Here is a 19,423-nt window from a genome sequence, read left to right as displayed (position 1 = left end):
CATCTACCTGATATAAAAATAAAAAATATTCGATTTTAAGCAATCAACAAAACTGTATCGATAATATAAGGTAAGCGTTTCTGTTTAAGCCACTTATTTTAATATTCATCTTATTCAGGCTGCTCACTGTCTGAATACAAATCTTGTCCAATTCTGCCATTGTACTTGGTGGTTTGCGTGACTATGGTCTCTCGCAGGGCAATAAGTAAATAAAGTTTAAAATGTAATTAAATTTCCTACCAGCATTTTATTAGTTAAACAAATTTGTTTTAAGCTCAAAAATGTTACATTGTTTTTATATAAATTAAGAAAGGCGAAAAATAAAAAATTAAATTCAGATTTCCTTTCCATGTATACTTGTGTGGTAACACCTTTAGAACATTCGGATTTTATTTAAGTTAGGTGTATAACAACGGCTGTATAAATTGCATTCCTAGAAAACCCGATTTAATATATTTATTTGGATCCAATTTTACTGATTGGAGTAATATTAATTTATAAAAGAATTAAATGATATTATTGAAATCCACTACCACTACCACTACCGGCAAGTGCTCGGTGAGGACAGGATATAACACAGTTGAGACGAAATGTATATATTCGATATACAGGAATATATTTAATATCACCGCTGTTGCTTGCAGCAAAAGTATTTAAAATCGTATTCACAAAGGAACGCTAATGTGTAATGGTTGAGATTGTAATAACCTAATAACGTTAACATTCGGAATTTGTGTTGCCATGTAGAAAAATAATGCTAATTTTTGTGGCATTTTCTTTGAGATGGCAACATCGCCTTTTAAAGTAATAAAGACCTACGATTTCAATATGCTCAATTTAAAAAGTGCTTATAAATTTGCTATAAAAAAAGCTGTACAATGAGCATCTGCTGTTAGTGTGGCGAGTGTACGACGCATTGTTGTTCGTGTGTGTACATAGAAAGTGCGAGCATCAGGCGTTGGCTTGCCAGCGATGTCTGACATTACAATAACCAAATTAACTCATGGACGAATTTCCATTCCAAACAATGTCATCACGAACGGCATCGAAAACAGCACAGATAGTGACACGCTGAGTGGTACTCTGACTCATCTTATGGAAGAGCATCGCACGCGGGTGGGAGCGGTAACTGGGCCAGAAACAGCGACCACGTCTACAGACGGTCTAATATCGAATGGAGCAGAGCGACTGCGACTTCAAGGCAGTCGGCTTCAGACCTCTCGCTTTGCTTGCTTTCGATGTTGCGGAAACATTATCACTTATCTAGTAAGGCTGCGTAGTACACCTGAGGAGCTGGAACAGCGTTACAAGTCCAAAGAGATTGATAAGTTCCTGGAAAAAGAAAAACACGCATTTCGGCGTCAGGTGAGGTGATCTTAAGATATAGGTTTCTATATCCTTCCCGTGGGTGTTTTATTTAAAAGTTAAGGCAGTGAAGGAGAGATATTCGGCAAAATTAGGTATATGTACGTATATGTTTGAACAAGTTTAATGCGTTTTGAATGTAATTTCAATACAAAGTTTTAAGCAACTGTCTCAAAAAGTCACTGACAAAAGTGAACTTACAATTTTTTGGCTAGAAATTCTAGAATGGTTACATGTATTTTAATCAGCGGATCGGACCGTATTTAGCAACTTATTCTACATAAAAGCAAAAGAAGTCTATACTCAGTTAATGAGGTGCAAAATAAAAGGTTCTTTGCAAACACCAAATAATGCAGCAGAAACAAATAAAATGGCTAAACAAAAATACTGGCTTAAAGATTGCACACGACATCGTGACACTGCTTGCTTATTACTATTCAATCTTTTTTAAGATAACTTTTAATAACTTTAAGAAATTTTAATATTTTTGACACGCATTGTTTTGCGGTAACTAAAACTCTTTTGCCAGACGGACATACCCGTTATGAGCGCTTACGGACGTTAGAGTGGGCGTGGCAATATTTTAAAATAAACTTGGATTGCAAAACAAAGTTTTGCTTTTTATAAGCATTTGAATATTTGTTTTTTTTAATAACATGTTCATGCGTAATAGATTTTTAGTAACAGAATGCGATCTAAATTAACTCCTTTTTGGGCACTTAACTTAGAATTCAATAAGGGTTAAGATATGTACGGATCATTGAATTACTTACACTGAATTACATTGAATTACCACATTCAAATTTCACCAACTTCACCTTTATTAACCTTGGACGAAATATTATCTGAAACAACAGTTTTGTGTTTTAATAAGCGGAAATATTGATTTCTAGCCGAAAACCTTGAAATCATGATCTACAAGCTATTAGGGTTAAAAAAATTTTACGAAATATTTTGCTCTATTTGTCAGTCAACAAAATTTCTCTGTTCCAAGTAGATTCAATAGAAATTAAATCATTGTTTTAAATTACAAAGTATTATGTTCTGACTATACTATATTTTTTTCTCATCTCTAATTCTGACTGTCTGGCGCTCTTAAAGCAATCATTACTAACTTTTTTAACACAAAATTTGTTTTTATTTTTTTTTATATATTTTTATATTTTTTTTATATATTTGTATATTTTTTCCTCTTCCTTAACTGTTCCTATATGTGCGTCTAATCGAAAAAATGTACATACGAAGAAAAATAATTCACTATTAATCAAAATTGATTATAACAGATACCCGTTACTCAGATAGTGGAAGAGCGAACAAAAAATTTCAACAATTCTTAGGAATATCGATAGAAATTGGTAAGAAAAATAATAAAATAAAAAAAATCTAAATATTTTTTAAAAGTATGTGCGTAGCACTTTTTGGTCTCTTTGTGGGACTTAGAAGGATCGTGTATAGCATTTTTGTAGTTATTCCGAAAGAAATTGATAAGACAAATAATAAACTAAAAAAAAAATACAACAATTTTCAAATGTGTGGGCTTTAAAGTTCCCGAAATCCCAGTGTTCACACGTACAGATTGACAGATAGATTAAGGTAACGATTTTATAGGTTAGGACAGGGTTCAACTTAACTATTCCACACTTTATCAAGTCCTGTATACCCTTTTACTCTACGAGTGACGTGCAGTGAATTTCCAAATATGTTTTATTTATATATTTATTATATGTTTCGAAGTATACAATTTATTTATTTAGAGCTCTTTTGCTCTGTAAACTTTTGGGTACGCTCATCTAAAGTTGACTGGAAAACAAGGGTTTGTTGTTATTAATTGGGGAAACGTGTAACTTGCAAACTGACCAAGCCTCCGTCTAGAAAGTTCCCAATTGAGCTTCACCCCATACCCAAGGTAGACATATGACATACGATATATGTATATCGATATTATTTTTTTGTTCCTGCAGATAAGGGTAGATTTTTCACTGAATCGAATTTTAGCGATTTTTGTTCTATGCAAAAATTTGAATTACACTCAATGGCAACAGGCGCACGTCGCGCCTGCACGTGGGCATGTAAAACGCGTTATGAGTTTCTTACGCATGCTAAGAACCTGTTGAAAGTTGTCAGAGATCTTGGCAGACGCTTTAGGCGAAATACAAAAAGCTATTAATTGTACCATTAATCGCATAACCAAATTTCGGCCCTTTAGATTGTAAAAAAAGAAAGACCTTTTAATGTTACCTATAGTAAAAAAAAATAAAGTAGATGAAAATATGACAAGGAATGCTTTACATGAAAAAGAAAGAGTTGTCAAAGTTGGATCAAAAGAATAAGGGTCAAGTTTTGGTGACAGGTACTAGAAGGAGATCAATTAGTTTTTGAAATCCTTAGCAAATAAACGAACCAATAAGTACACGCATGGGTCTGTATGTCGGAATAAGAGATTTCCAGAGAACGAGATATGTATGATGAAAGTGGCGATGTTGAAAGAGACGCTAGAAATACATTGGTGGATTCCAATGCGAACGAAGGTGCTGAAAGAGGCGTCATAGATGGGTTGGTGGATTCCAACTAGAAAAGAGCATTGGACTTCTACACAGTGTTGAGTTGCCAGCGGAACTGTTAAAGAAATATCCTCTGACAGTAGTTTTAACAATTAACAATTGACAAAAAAAAAAAAATTTACGTTTAATCTAACTTAATAATTACAAGAACAAGGACTCCTTTCAGATTAAGCATAATATAGTCTCCTTATTAATGTTGAACATTAATGTTCTGCGTAATCTCGGTCCGAAAATTAGAGCGTGACAAATATAGTGTGAAACAGAATGGATAAAGCAATAATTGCAATCATGTGCGTACTAAGTGGCGTCAAGAAGATGCATGCCTCTATGTATTGTGCTAGCATACTTGTGAAATTCGAGTCAGTCAGAAACTGAAGTTGTAAGAAGACAGTTCGCAACGCAAGTCCATGATCCGAGAAATGGTTGAGCTAAAGAGCGCTTTATTTTAAATTAGATATTTTAAAAAGAACAACCTTTAGGAATCAAAGAAATCGCAAGTCTATGGCGTCACGGTTTAAGAAGTTATCGGCGTAGCTTCCTACTAGCTGCGTTTAGCTGTGTTTAGCTAAACTTTATCTTTTGTTTAGCTAAACTCGTTTTTTCAAATGTTACCTACAACGATCTGTTTAATACAAGAAATGATTTTAGGATACAAAAATGTTGACAAATGTTGTTTTGTCTTTATAACAGTTACAGTGCCTCTCAACTGAATAAGTTTGAAGAGCTTAACGTTCATACGGACAGACGGCCATGGCAAGTTCGCCTCGGCTATTGATCCTGATCAAGAATATATATACTTTTACTCTACGAGTAACGGGTATAAAAAACACCCCTTAATTAACTATTTAACCGAGAACACAAGACGTGGAACACGGAGTGGAAGACAGTGGTCCTCTCCGACGAAAAGAAGTTCAGCCTTGATGGACCAGATGATTAAAATTACTATTTCCACAAGATGAGAAAGAAATAACTTTTCTTAAGTCTACATTACAGTTATGCTGGTGGAGTTATGGTGTGGGGAGCCGAATCGTTTTATGGAAGATGCGAGCTCCAGTTTGTCACCTTCTAGATTAACGCGAATGCGCAGAACACTGTACTGTAAAAGGCTTTCCCCGGATTTCTGAGATATATGGTCATATTTCAACATAACAACTCTCCCATCCATAACGATCGGGTTGTAAAACAGTAGATAAAGGATCAGAATGTCAAAATGCTCGAGTGGCAGCCTTACTTCCCTGACAACAACATTATCGAAAACATTTGCGGACTCTTTTCAAGAAGAGTTTACGAAGACAATTTAGTGACCCTGGAACTCTAGTTGAAGCAATAAAAAAAAGCCTAGTCAACAATTTCACTAAGTGAAATTAAAAAATATTATGAATCCTTACCATGCCGTATATTTGAAATAATATATAGAAATATAAAACTACGCCCTAGCAACGACCTTTATTATTTAAAATGAACTGTTTAAAATTATTATTTAATATTACTTTTTTTTAATAGTTTAAGATGTCAAACCTATTTAGTTGAGCCAAAAATTCAGTTGAACGGCAATGTAAAATTTAAGACATTAGAATAACAATATGCGTAATGCCATACGATTTTTTGGCACACGATTTTTTTGTGCTGGCTCTAGAGCTGGATCCAGGCTCCCTCGAATTTCTGTTCAAAAGCCAGAGAGAGAGCACCCTAGATTCCTCTTGTACACAGTCGATCACTGCATGTGTCCACACGTATGCTCATGTATTGTAAATTTGACAAAATATGCCCCACTTCTTTAGTTTATGGACTTTCAATCTTTATTATTTGTAATGTAAAAACTTTAATTTTGCATTGCCTTAACATGATAATTATTTAAATACATCAAAGTAAAATGAATAGGTGAATACCTATTAATATTAATACCTTATTAATTTCATAAATTACGTTATATGTACCAGAAAATTTGTCATTAGAGTATTCAGTTTGCGACGTGGAATTGAGTTATTCTTAGGTGTGCGCTGGTCCTGCCTTAAGAATTCAATTCTGCAATAAACAGGTTGCATATTTTTAAACTATACTTATTAGTACAGATAACTAGTATGGAGGTAAAAAAAAATGAACACTTATATTATCATGTAAATGACAAAATTTCCGCTAATTAAAATGCAAATTTTATTTAGTTGAATGTTTTTGTTATCTTCTAATTTGATATTTTTAAAATGTTTTCTTTCTTCTTTTATTTCGTCTTAATCCGTTTGCTTAAAGTTGACAAATACATAGAGCAACTAGTTTGCTACTATTTTTCCAAATATTAATAATATATCCGCATTTATAATAAAAAAAAAAGATTTTCTGGTTTAGTAAAGCACAATAATACGATTAGTAATTGTGCTAAGTAGTGCAAAATAAAGGAAACTAGAATTTTCCTAATTTTGCTCGGCTATATGATGAATATTACTAACGAATAATAAAATAACTTCGTTAAAAAAATAATAGTCACGGCATCAATTTTTAACACATACTCACTTTTTTGCTTACTGTTTTTACTTACACAAACAAGGAAATTCTACTTTTATTGCCGCCACCAAAACAGTGGCAAAACCAATGTACACGAGCTCAAAGAAGCTGGGTTCGGAAAAATGGTATTTTTGAAATTTGAAAGGTGCAATCGTTTGTCTATCGTTTGCCCATGTTTGCACTTTCCGTAAGTTGTGGCGCCAGGTGGCAAACGAAAATATTTTTATTTTAATTATTATTTAATATTACTTTTTTTTTAATAGTTTAAGATGTCAAACCTATTTAGTTGAGCTGAAAATTGAAATTGAAGACATTAGAATAACAATATGCGTAATGGTGGGCAAACGAAAAAAACAATTTTTAAAGGGTGGGCAAACGATTTTGATTGAAAATAATTAGTTTTGAGGTATGGAAAATTTATAATTCTTTAAGGCCTTATATTTTCTAAACTAAAAGTTTTTTCAAAATTCTAAAGGGTGGGCAAACAAAGTTATTGCGATTTAAAAAAAAAAGTTCAAAAAGTCAACTTTATGATTTTCGAAATTTCATATCTTCAAAACTGGACGTGGGCAAAAAAAACTAATTGGTGGGCAAACATGGGCAAACGATTCCACCTTTCAAATTTCAAAAATTCCATTTTTCCGAACCCAGCTTCTTTGAGCTATGTACACGGTGTATCCCAGAAATAACCGAACTTTTTGGATATAAAATAAATTACACATTATATTATATTTGAAAGTTATTATTGATAGGTTCCATTTGACTCAACACAACGTTTGGAACGATCAACGCATGCATAGATTTTTTTATGTCATTTATAGAAATGTTCTTCAGTACCTCGGTTACGACTGCTTGAATGGCTTGGATATCATCATAAAATGCTCCCTTCATCTTGGTTTTCAGTTTTGAAAATAAAAAAAATCACACGGTGATAGATCAGGCGAATTTTGGACAGCTTCAAAGCTCTTGTCTCTGGTATAAGTGTTGTGGGGTGGATGAGTGAGCGCTAAGATGTTTAGAATTTTATAACGTTGAGATGTATCCGAAGTTCATTACAATGTTGTTTAAATGCGTGTCGCTTTTAGAATATCAGGCCGAGAATTTTAAGGAAAGAAACGCGTTCTATATCTACGTTATTGTAAGATAAAGAAGGGTATGTACAGCGTGGTTTTTTACAAAAAAGAATAATTTTACATTTATTTACAGCTCCCCCAAATTTGTATTTCGTTAAGCATTTCTTTGAACTTATTATTTAGTGTAGTAGTATTTATACACTTGCTAAAAATTATGGCATCGCCTGCATATATTGAAAGTTTAATTTGTTTATACCTTAGAATATTGTTATTAAGGCAATCATGAACAACACCACAGAGAGGGGCGATCCTTGGGGGATGCCATTGTGGAGAGTATTGAATTTAGATAGAGTGTTGTTTACTCTTACTCAGATTGAACGGTTGATCATTTAAGCGTTCGCCAAGTTGAAGGTCTTGAGACCTACCACCCACCAGGAAAGTTGATTCAATACTGTATGCACCCCTATGCTATCGAATGCCATTTCAAAATCATTTGCCAGTATGGTAGCATGATTTTCGGTGGAAAGTGCATCAGATACATGATAGTGGAGATGCAAAACGGAATCAAGAGTGCTATGCTGTTGTTTAAAGCCTGTTTGGTGGGAGGTTATGAGTTTATGTTTGCTTTCGTATAGGATAGTTCAGCTTACTCAGTATAGCTTTCGCATACTGAGGGCAATTCAAGCTCACCAAGAACGAAATTAGAGTCGAAATCTACAGCTGCAGCGGACAGTTTAGTAGGATTGTATTCCTGAGACAGAATTTCTTCTTTACGGGTCTTGTATTGGTGGGAGTAAGTGTCCTTAGAGTAGTCCGACGCTAGTAGTAGATGCTAGGGGACTTATATTCATTGTAAATTTTTTAAAGGATTCCTATTTTTGATATGTACTTGAATAGAGCATTGGATTTTCTGTAGGCGATCAGGGAGCGGTGCTCCGAGTTTGTTTGTATGCATGCCAAAGGGATTGCTTTTGTTGCCTAAGATCTTGGAGTGTTTGGCTCCACCAAGCAACGTTTCGTAAACGTAGAGATGGCTTGGCTTGCGGGATTGCTACAATAACTGCCGCTTTAATACCTTTTATTTTTTTGGCGGCGAACAAATTGGTTGGAAATAGTTAAATAGTTGGTTTCAGGAAAATTAAAGCTAACTTAACATTTATTCCGGTACAGATCCCAATTGAGAACAACATATACGATTGGCTTGGTAGTAAGATAAGGTAGTTGGCTGCTAAAAACTGAGGGGGAGGTATGTATGTATTAAAAATACAGACATTGGGTAGTATTAGGATTTCAATACCTAAAAAGCATGTACTGCCTTTTATTGTTATGGGTCTGTGTGAAATATCTTTACGGACGAGAATGCTGACACCTTGCATGACATTGGTATTAGAGATACAATTATGGAAGTAAATTGCTTAGGGGAAGCTATATTAGATAGGTTAGCATTTAGATGAGCTTCCGACAGACAAATAATACCCGTGCTCGTATCGTTAATCAAGAGTTGAAGCTCTTGGTAATTATTAAAATAACCCTTCTTATTTCTTTTAACTAGTGTACTGGACATAAGTGGGTAGAGAATTGGGTTGTTCGGTTCTTGGGTATTTAAATTAATTGTATGCGATATTGATTTATATTGAATAGAAGATGTTGTTGGGCTGTTTGTTTCTTATTCAGCATAAATTTTTAGTAATAGTCCAAGTCGAAATATAACCCGAATTTATATTTGTTTAGGTCAGGTAAGGCAGTTTGGTTAGTTTGATAAGGGCTAGTATGGATAGGGGACAGGGAAATGGTGGAAGGGGAAGGCGTAGGGAATGAGAGCGGGATAGGATAACTCCACTCGGTTTGGACTTCATAAATTTGTACACGTCCCCGTCACTTTTAGTTATTTAAGTTCATTGACAATTTCTTTTTCGGGGATGTCGCAGAGATACGGGGCGTAAACAGTGCCTTTTACAAAATTAAGGTCCTCATGGAGCTTTATGAAGCATGGAGGTTATGAACTTATCGGCATCGGTTTGGGTTTTCACTAGCATTAGTAAATTTCCGTTGGTGGAGGTTATAATGATATACTTAGGATTGTCGACTGAGGTAAGTGAAAGGTCAGGGAATGCAATGTCCAGTTTTTGGGGTTGTCTTCCTTTTTTTGATGGGACGCGGATGGCATGCGATGCATACTGGCTGTCGCACAGGGTAGGAGGACCAGGGGCTATGTTGGGGCTTCTGCATTTTTATTACTTTGTGTATTTTTTGCGCAGTGTTTTTGAAAAATGAATGTAAAAACTGTAGAAGCAGTGGTATGAATATTAAGGACCACGTGGATCAGATAAGAACAGAGACCGTTCGATAACCGCTGTTGGAAGATAAGAGACCTCCGCTCGCAATGAGAGATAGTCGAAGATTAATGAAAGGGTTAGATATTGACAACTTAGATATTATATTTCGAATTTTAAATAATTTCAAAATAAAAATCAAGTAAGCTGCCAAAAGATTCCATATACAATTTTATATTAAACAACTATATTATAAGAAGTACCTAAAACAACACATTCAATTAAGAAATTATATAGCCTAGAATTTTTAATTTCATCAGGGTATTATTAAAAATTTAATTAGTTTTAATATTTTTAAGTTGCAAGCCTTGCTAAATGATGTTATATTATCAACGCTCCCATACAACATAAAAATCGGTATACTGACATGGCAATATTCGGTTCTAGGTCAAACTGCTGCTTTTAGGTGCTGGGGAATCTGGAAAGTCAACTTTTCTTAAACAAATGCGAATCATTCATGGGGTTCACTTTGACTATGAACTGCTGCTGGAATACCAAAGTGTCATATACCAAAACGTTATAAGAGGTACGTAGTTAATTATATATACCAAAGGAGATTTTGTCTTATAAAACTTACCTTTAAGGTATGCAAGTTTTATTGGACGCTCGCGAAAAGCTAAACATTGCGTGGGGAAGTGACGGCAGAGAACAGGATGCTTATGATGCCAAATTAATGGAATGTAATTCTCTAGACTTACCCAAGTTTATGGAGTATGCACCACAAATAAGCCGACTGTGGCAAGATCGCGGCATTAGAAGAGCTTTTGAAAGAAGACGCGAATTTCAAATTGTAAGCTTAATTGCATCGCAGATGGTTTACATTTTTACAATTATATTTTTAGAGCGATTCTGTTAGCTATTTCCTAGACGAGATCGAACGGCTAGCTACACCAGATTATGTGCCAACGCATAAAGACATATTACATTGCCGGAAGGCAACTAAAGGGGTTTATGAGTTTTGTGTGAAAGTTCAGGTGTGTGAATTAAATAAAAACATAATACCTTTAAAGACTCAGATATTTTCAGAACATTCCATTTGTGTTCGTCGATGTTGGTGGACAGCGAACTCAACGTCAAAAATGGACTAGATGTTTTGATAGCTCCGTAACGTCTATTATATTTCTCGTATCTAGTTCGGAGTTCGATCAAGTTCTTGCGGAAGACAGGTAAACAATTATAAATTAACGATTGATAATTAACAATTATCGTTGCAGAAAAACCAATCGCCTTGAAGAGTCAAAGAATATATTTGATACAATTGTCAACAACGCTACATTTAAAGGAATATCAATTATTTTATTTCTGAACAAAACAGACTTACTTGAACAAAAAGTTCGTAATCCTGAGACTGACATTCGCTGGTACTATCCGCACTTCAACGGAAATCCACACTCAGTTTTAGATGTTCAGAACTTCATACTACAAATGTTTATGAGTGTTCGTCGCAGTAGCAGCATAAGTAGGATCTACCATCACTTTACCACAGCCATAGATACACGTAATATTAATGTTGTCTTTAACTCTGTAAAGGACACAATACTGCAGCGTAACCTTAATGCTCTTATGCTTCAGTAGTAACCACCATTCTTACAAACAAATTTAAGATATTTTGGATTTTGTAGTTATTTTAAACGACCCATAAAAAGAATTTTGCAATCCTGAGACTGACCCTTGATGGAGCTATTCGCAATTCAATGGGAAGTGAACCTGTTTATGGTTTCCAATACCTTAGACACGTGAAATTTAGCTACAGTGACATCCTTCGGTAACTATGTATAAAATGATGAAAAACCAAGACTACAGCATTTTATGTGCATATAGACTTATTCAAACCCATCGGCAAACTTAGTTATCGTGATATTTGTGATATAATAATATTAATAACAACTTTTTAACATATGCATTTAATATGGTAACATATGTTGATTTATATTAATATTATCGATATATTGAACGGATGTTAGCAATCAAAAAATTTGATCATTAGGTATTTTACGTGTATCTTTTTTTGAGATGTACGTCAGATTTTCAAAGTAACAGAAATATTTTTAAATGGGTGTAAAAAGTAACATGAACTTTTATTGACGTTTTTATTGCTCTGATTCGGGTTAAAAAATTCAAAAACTGTTTCCACCCCTAAAAAAAATATATCAACAAATTAAGAAATCATATTGAAATTTAATATGTCTGTCCATGGTAGTAATCATGTACTATGGTAGTAATGGTACAGCAGGATTGTGTTCATATTTGATTTATGTTTTTATTATCCTGTGCACCTGATTTAAACGCTGATTTTAAACGCCATTAACCATGGAATGCATATCTAAAAAAGAGCAAGATTTTTAAGCAGAAAATACGAAATTTAAATATTACATTTTAATAAAACTAGGTATATTTTATCTTGTTATGACGTTACTTCGTATCCAAAACCGATTTTTGTACAGAGCTCCAATTGTTGTTAACTTTGTAAAGATAGAATTGGTTGTTCACTAACTTGGTATTTAATAAAATTGTTACTTCTTTGCATATAAATATTAAAACGGAAATTTAAATATTATACGGACAATAGTGCATTCACAGTAAACTTCTTATTTCTTGTATACCAATTCCTCCCTCGATAATTGTGAGTTGACCCGGGTCGGAACCGCAAGTACCGAATTGTCCTCTTCGTACTACCATAGTTCAAAAAATACAGCTCATACTCACGATTTCGCACGTCCTTGATGCTTCTCAGGAATAGGTCACCCTCCAAGTATTTAATCTATAAGAACCTGAACGTTAATTTTTCGTCGTCCCTTCTTTATTTATTCCATTGTTTGCTTATTTCATGTCAGAGATCGTTGGTGTTGTAGTGTTCGGAGACGTCGATAGGTATGTTCAGCAAAATCAATTTTTTTAGCCGATAAGTTATAATCCACTGAGTCTCAGCTAACGCTTTTTAAGCCATTATTTTATGTGCGCATATAAAAATAATATCTCTGGTTCATATATAAATTTGCAAAACAGATCGATGTAGGAAATAATATTTTTTCTTCTGGTTAAAAAGCCCGCTGGAACACCAGAAGTTAAGGGATATAAGGGATAAAAATTCAATGCATGCTTATATTAATTTGGCATTCCTTGAAGTCGACTTCCATTATGCGTTTAGTTTGGTTTCGGCGATGAGATCCACACTAGGCAGATGGAGCACTAAGCCCACCAGGGGAATGATGACGAGGAAACGGTGTTTTTTACCTTCTAGAACCATGGGTTTGGTACTACCAGCCTAGATAACCATTTCATCAAGCTTCTGGAAGGGGCTTGAGTGTTCAAGGACCGTCCGTATCCGATGTTTCTGGCGAAACAGAAGGGAATCGGGGCGAGGTGGACAATATGCTGGTGTTGGGGGTCATTAAGGAGAACAACCAAAAGACGGTGATACCAAGACCAAATAAAAAACAGGTTCTTGTATGCCCGCAAGCTGAACACCTATTTCGGGCCTCTAAGTAACGGCTTGTTCTTTCCTGGTATGTTATTTCCTGGTATTTGAACTATTTACCGTATGTTGAGCTAATAAACTTTTTTATAACCTATTTTCGCAAAATAAAAAGATGTTTTGTTTATTTATTTTAGCGAGGTTTGGCACCGATGCGCGAATGCATAGGTGACTTAATTTCAGAGCGAACTGCAAAACGCAAGGACAAAGGTGCAGGGTGGGCGCGAGAGGAGGAGCTTAGCTGCTCACGCAACTGCTCTGCATGTATAACGAAAGCTAAGGTAGCGTAGAGACTAATTGTGTTGGCCATAACCAACCGAAGAAATACATTTAGCAACTGATGGCGGCTTCGAGAGCCGACATACTCCCCCTGTTGGAAGCGCGGCTTTCAACAGCATCCTTAAGGGGTAGTAGGCACAGCTATTCACTGCCCACTTCGTCAATCCTATTGCTGTCCTCAGTACAGAAACTCTGGCGACTCTATCTCTTCCATCTTCCATTCTTTCTTCCATCGGGACCAGAAAGTCTGCTGCAGGTGAGCGATGCGCTGCCAGCTATCGATTGATGTTTAAATTTGTCTCATCAGGCTCGATAAGCGATGAAGACACCAATAAAAAAAATGATTTGGAGTTAAAACATCTAGATCGGCAGGGCTTTCTGAAATTGATACTAAAGGTCGAGAATAAAATACAGCTGATATGTGGTGTATTATATCGCCATATATCGCAGGATCGCCATGTATTAGTTTGGCAAATATCTCCCTTCCGCCTTTTTGTCTTTTGAATTTCGCGGTTATGTACAAAGCTCGTATCTGGCTATACATAATTTGAAAGGTCTTGACATAACCTACAAAACGACGCTATGCATGATTGGATATTGCGTTCTACAGTTATAGACGTGTAAACATGGAGTTCACTAACGCCGAAATTCGCGCTATTTTAAAGTTTTCCTTCGTTAAAGGCAAATCCGCTAGAGAAACGTTCCGTGAGATTAATGGTGTTTTGGGGGATGGTACTCTATCACTTCGAACCGCGGAGGAATGGTTTCGACGATTCAGAGCCGGTGAAAACGATACCATGGATAAGCCAGCCGGCTTAAGACCTGTGACGACAAATACCGATCAAATCATGGAATACATCGAGTTAGACCGGCATGTGGCATCTCGTGACATCGCCCAGGAGATGGGAGTTAGTCACCAAACCATTTTAAACCATCTGCAGAAGGCTGGATACAAAAAAAAGCTTGATGTTTGGGTGCCGCATGATTTTACGCAAAAAAACCTTCTGGACCGCATCAACGCCTGCGATATGCTGCTGAAACGGAACGAACTCAAACCCATTCTTGAAGCGGACGACAATATCAAGCGAAAACGGTCGTGGTCGAAGGCCGGTGAATCGTCCCAAACAGTGGCCAAGCCGGGATTGACGGCCAGGAAGGTTTTGCTGTGTGTTAGGTGGGATTGGAAGGGAATCATCTACTATGAGCTGCTCCCATATGGCCAGGCGCTTAATTCTACCATCTACTGGACCGAACAACTGGACCGCTTGAAGCAGGCGATCGACCAGAAGCGTCCAGAATTGGCCAAGAGGAAGGGTGTAGTGTTCCACCAGGACAACGCCAGGCCACACACTTCGTTGATGACTCGTCAGAAGCTAAGGGAGCTCGGATGGGAGGTTTTATCGCATCCACCATATAGCCCGGACATAGCGCCAAGTGATTACCACCTGTTCCTGTCCATGGCGAATGCCCTTGGTGGTGTAAAGTTGAACTCAAAAGAGGCTTGTGAAAAGTGGCTGTCCGAGTTCTTCGCAAATAAGGAGGGGGGCTTCTTCGAGGGAGGTATTATGAAGTTGCCGTCTAGATGAAAACGGCGCATATTTGAACTAAATCCGATCACTAACACTTTTTATAAAGCATTGAATAAAGAGCAAAAAAGCGGAAGGGAGATATTTGCCGACATGTTATTATAATATGTTGTTTTATATTTGATGAAAAGGCAGTATTTAGTCTGTTCAGTTTCTTTATTTATGGAGCAGGGAAGGTCCCGATCCGTTCAAAGTAAATTTGTCAATGTTTTTGGAGTTCTCCATACAAAGGTTTCTTAGCCTAATTCGAGGAGCAGCGCTCTTATATGCGACGCTTATATGCATATATATGAATTGTCGCCGAGCGACGGCGCTTGAGGAGGGGGAGTGTTGTAGGCACACATATGCGGAGATCAGCGTTTGGCCAGCGTGGGAATGCTGACTCTGCAATTATGCATGTTGGCTTTCAAGTGGACGCTCGTGTTACGCGTGCACTTGGGCTGGATTGTTTTTATACACTTTGCAACAGAGTGCAACAATGTGTTTGTTGTTATTACAGTGGTGCATCGCTATATGTGCATACAGTGTTACATCGCTATATGTGCATACTACAGTGGGAAAAAAAGGTTCTCAGCTCATCAAGGGCATTGAAGAATCCACAGCACGGATTTTCTTTGCTGTCTTCTCGATGTCCTCCGCCAGGCAAAAATCCAACACTGCTTTAATAAGGTCGTCGATGGGGAATAGGCGTCTCCAAATGTATCGCCCAGGTTGCAAAGCAAATGAAAACACACATGTATAATTATACAGGAGCCCTTTTGCGCGCTTCAGGCTTGCAGAAAAATGGTCCACAGAAGTCGGTACCTGTGAATTCAATCGCATGAGACCCATCGAGACGGTCCTTTGGTAGATCCGCCAATATGTGCTCAATTAAGTGATTAAGTTCCGTTAGAAAACACCTGACGCACTTGTTTACTGTCCTGTTTACGATTATTCCTCAAATAGGCCAATATTGGGATCGAATTATGCTAAAAGCCTGAGGACCAGTATGTAGGTTGCGGTTATGAGCGGGATTTATAATGGCCATATTAACTGGGTAATCCTTCTAAGATTACTTTATACTAGAAAATATGTCGTTAGAGTATTCAGTTCGCGACGTGGAAAATATATTTGTAGTTAGGGATTCTTAGGTGCGCTGGTCCTGCCTCAAGAATTTAATTTTGCAATAAACAGGTTGCATAAGAAGTTTTTAACTATTTAGTATATTTATTAGTACAAATAACTAGTATACAAGTAAAAAAAATATGTATACTAAATGTAAATGTAAAAATATGTAAGGGACCAATTTTCAGTATTTGAAATGCAAATATTATTTTGTTGAATGGTTTTGTTATATTCTAATTTGATATTTTTAAAAACTTCGCAATTTTGGGTGGATAAAAAGGGGCGCCAAATTGATTGTTTCTTCTTTAAGTTCCTCTTAATCCGTTTGCTTAAAGCTGACAAATAGCTCATGGTTTGCTATTATTTTTCCCAAATTTTAATAATACATATGTACAGTAGCATATGTACCATAGTATAACACTTTGTCACACACACACACAGTACATATGTACCACTTGATCACACCCACCCAATCCATTTGCCCCAACACATAAGTCAGATCCCAAGCTCTTGGCGACAATAACAATTTCGGCCGCGTTAACATAAACAATTGATTCATAGACATAAACATCCGCCGATGCCGAAATTCGTTATTCCCACTAAGCAACCAAATAGCTTACGCAGCACAAATCCTGGTAATTTTCCATGCGCAACTCTCTTAAAGAGCGCAACCCATTTGAATAAAGAGGAGAGCCTTCAAGTTCATATAAACAAAGTCGACCAAGGGTTTGCTAAGCGTTCAACTCACACTCCAGATTTAGTTCTAATTCATCCACCATACCATTAAGACGTGAATTGGCTCCGATTCAAAGTTGTATTATTATCTTGAAATAAAAACTTATATTTTTTTCAAAACTTGCAACCGCGAACTCGTTATGGGCGCAGTCGGTGGTCCTAAACTTATAGTGACCAACAAAGAACCATCGTGTGTGATTTAACTTCAACTTTGTGGCTAATCAGTGCTACAAGAAGTAACTATCCGCCAGTCATACAGTGCTTAATAATTAAAACCGCTTCAACTTGGTAGCCCACTATAATAGTGTGACCGCTACTAGAAGAAAAAAAAAATTATTACATAAGTGCTGCAAAGACAAGACCACTAAAGGGTAACTGAAGCCCCAGGTTTTGCATATCAACCAAAGACAGTGTGTAGCCCGCAAAACAAAAAGCGTGACCGCTACGAGGCGTGAAAAATAAAATAAAATCAAGAACAACAAAAACAAGAGAAACAACAATGGCACTACCACAACAACAAGTGCAACTACTCTCCGAGAATCATCTGAACCAGGCTCTTGGTCAAATTCGACAGGTACCAACATTTACCGGTACGACACTGGAACTGAGCTCGTTCATAAGAAGAATAGAGTTCATACTTCAACTATATCCATCAACTGACGTCCGTCAGTTACACGTCCTCTTCAGTGCAATCGAAATGCAAATTGGAGGCGACGCCCAACGAGTATCCCAGCTCAATGCAGCTAATACATGGCCGGAATTGAAGGAAGCCCTAATCGCCGAGTTCAAGACCCAGACACCATTTGAAGAGCTTTTGAGACGACTATATAACACCCAATTCAATGGATCAGTTCGTAAGTTCAAAGAAGAGCTTGAAGCAAAATGCTTTGTAATAACAAATAAACTAGCTTTAGAAAATAATGATCTACATAATCACATTTATACAAACGCAATGAACAATACAGTAAAAAGCGTAATTATTAAAAAACTCCCAGATAGACTCTACATGCAATTAGCCAGATTTGATATAACAACAGTCAGTAAATTAAAGCAAACTGTACAGCAGGAAGGTTGTTATGACAGTACATGGTCCGATCACCCAAAATCCCAAAATACTCAAAATACCCAAAATAAAAATCAGTACAGCCCAAACTATAACAACACTTCAAATAATCAAAATAGAAATCAAAATTATAATCAAACATCAATTAGCCAAAATAAAAATCTATATATGAACAAAAACAATAACAGCCATGACCAGCCTTTTGAATACCCATTCCAAGAATTTAAGCAAAAACTCAACCAAGCACAGACACAAAATCCTTTAAATTATTCCTCCAACTATCAACAAAATCCATTTTCTTCATCCGCTCCGAATCCGGCAACAAAAAGGCAAAGACCTAGTACCAGCGGCCATTCCAAAATGGATACGTCCGAAAATTTTCATCTACATGCCTCGGATGAAGAAGAAGACACAATTCCTTCATAAATATTGTTTTAAACAATATACCGCTCCGATGTGTTATAGACACTGTGTCTACAATAAACATCATAAGAGCAAACATTTTTAATTTCCCAGTCAAAACTACTAATTTACAAACACACACCATTAACGGTACAATAACCCTAAAGAAAATCATAATTCTAAAACCAAGTAAGCTTTGCCCTACTAAACAAGTTTTTTATATTCATAATTTTTCCGAAAATTACGATATGATATTAGGTACAGGGTTCCTAGAAGACGCCAACGCCCAAATAAACTTTGGCAAAAGAAGTGTAGTTTTAAACAACAACAGTTTCTTAATGGACTACCTACCAGAACGAGAAGGTAGCCTAGAAGACAACCCCGACTATTTGATAATTTATTTGATTTAGGGACATACAATACAGAGAAGGTGAAAATTTGACCTTCACAAGTACTGTAAAGCATGTCATCAAAACTAAACATGAAGACCCAATCTATAGGAAACCTTATAAATACCCCCAGGCCTACGACAAAGAAGTCGAGGTACAAATCAAAGAAATGATTCAACAAGGCATTGTTCGAAAATCGAACTCACCCTACTGTTCTCCTATCTGGATAATACCGAAAAAAGCGATGCTTCTGGTAAAACAAAGTTCAGGTTAGTAATCGACTATCGCAAACTAAACGAAATTACTATTGATGATAAATACCCAATTCCTGTCATGGATGAAATACTAGATAAGCTAGGTAGGTCTCAATATTTCACTACCATAGATTTAGCAAAAGGTTTTCATCAGATCCAAATGGATGAAAGCTCGATTCAAAAAACCGCTTTTTCCACAAAAAATGGACATTACGAGTACACTCGAATGCCGTTTGGACTGAAGAACGCACCTGCAACATTTCAACGTTGTATTAACAATCTATTAGAAGACCTAATTTACAAAG

At 36.3% G+C, this 19,423-nt stretch overlaps 1 protein-coding gene across 3 annotated transcripts; it reads left to right on the top strand.

The window, feature by feature from the left end:
* Positions 1 to 579: 579 nt before the first annotated feature.
* LOC6548622 (guanine nucleotide-binding protein subunit alpha homolog) lies at positions 580 to 12,279 on the top strand. 3 transcript variants are annotated; one of them, XM_026983581.1, is made up of 7 exons: positions 580 to 700; positions 1,056 to 1,365; positions 10,219 to 10,357; positions 10,416 to 10,621; positions 10,674 to 10,805; positions 10,858 to 10,997; positions 11,046 to 12,279. In XM_026983581.1, exons 2-7 carry the CDS (start codon positions 1,096 to 1,098, stop codon positions 11,404 to 11,406), a joined length of 1,248 nt encoding a protein of 415 aa, XP_026839382.1. In that variant the 5' UTR covers positions 580 to 700; positions 1,056 to 1,095; the 3' UTR covers positions 11,407 to 12,279. The 3 variants fall into 3 exon arrangements, with proteins under 3 accessions (XP_026839382.1, XP_026839381.1, XP_001973862.1); XM_026983580.1 differs by having other exon boundaries at positions 581 to 685; XM_001973826.3 differs by having other exon boundaries at positions 593 to 1,365.
* Positions 12,280 to 19,423: the final 7,144 nt, after the last annotated feature.

Source organism: Drosophila erecta, unplaced genomic scaffold (assembly GCF_003286155.1).
Source record: "Drosophila erecta strain 14021-0224.00,06,07 unplaced genomic scaffold, DereRS2 tig00000393-arrow-arrow-pilon, whole genome shotgun sequence".
Lineage (NCBI taxonomy): Eukaryota > Metazoa > Arthropoda > Insecta > Diptera > Drosophilidae > Drosophila > Drosophila erecta.
This window is presented reverse-complemented; position numbering and strand designations above follow the sequence as displayed.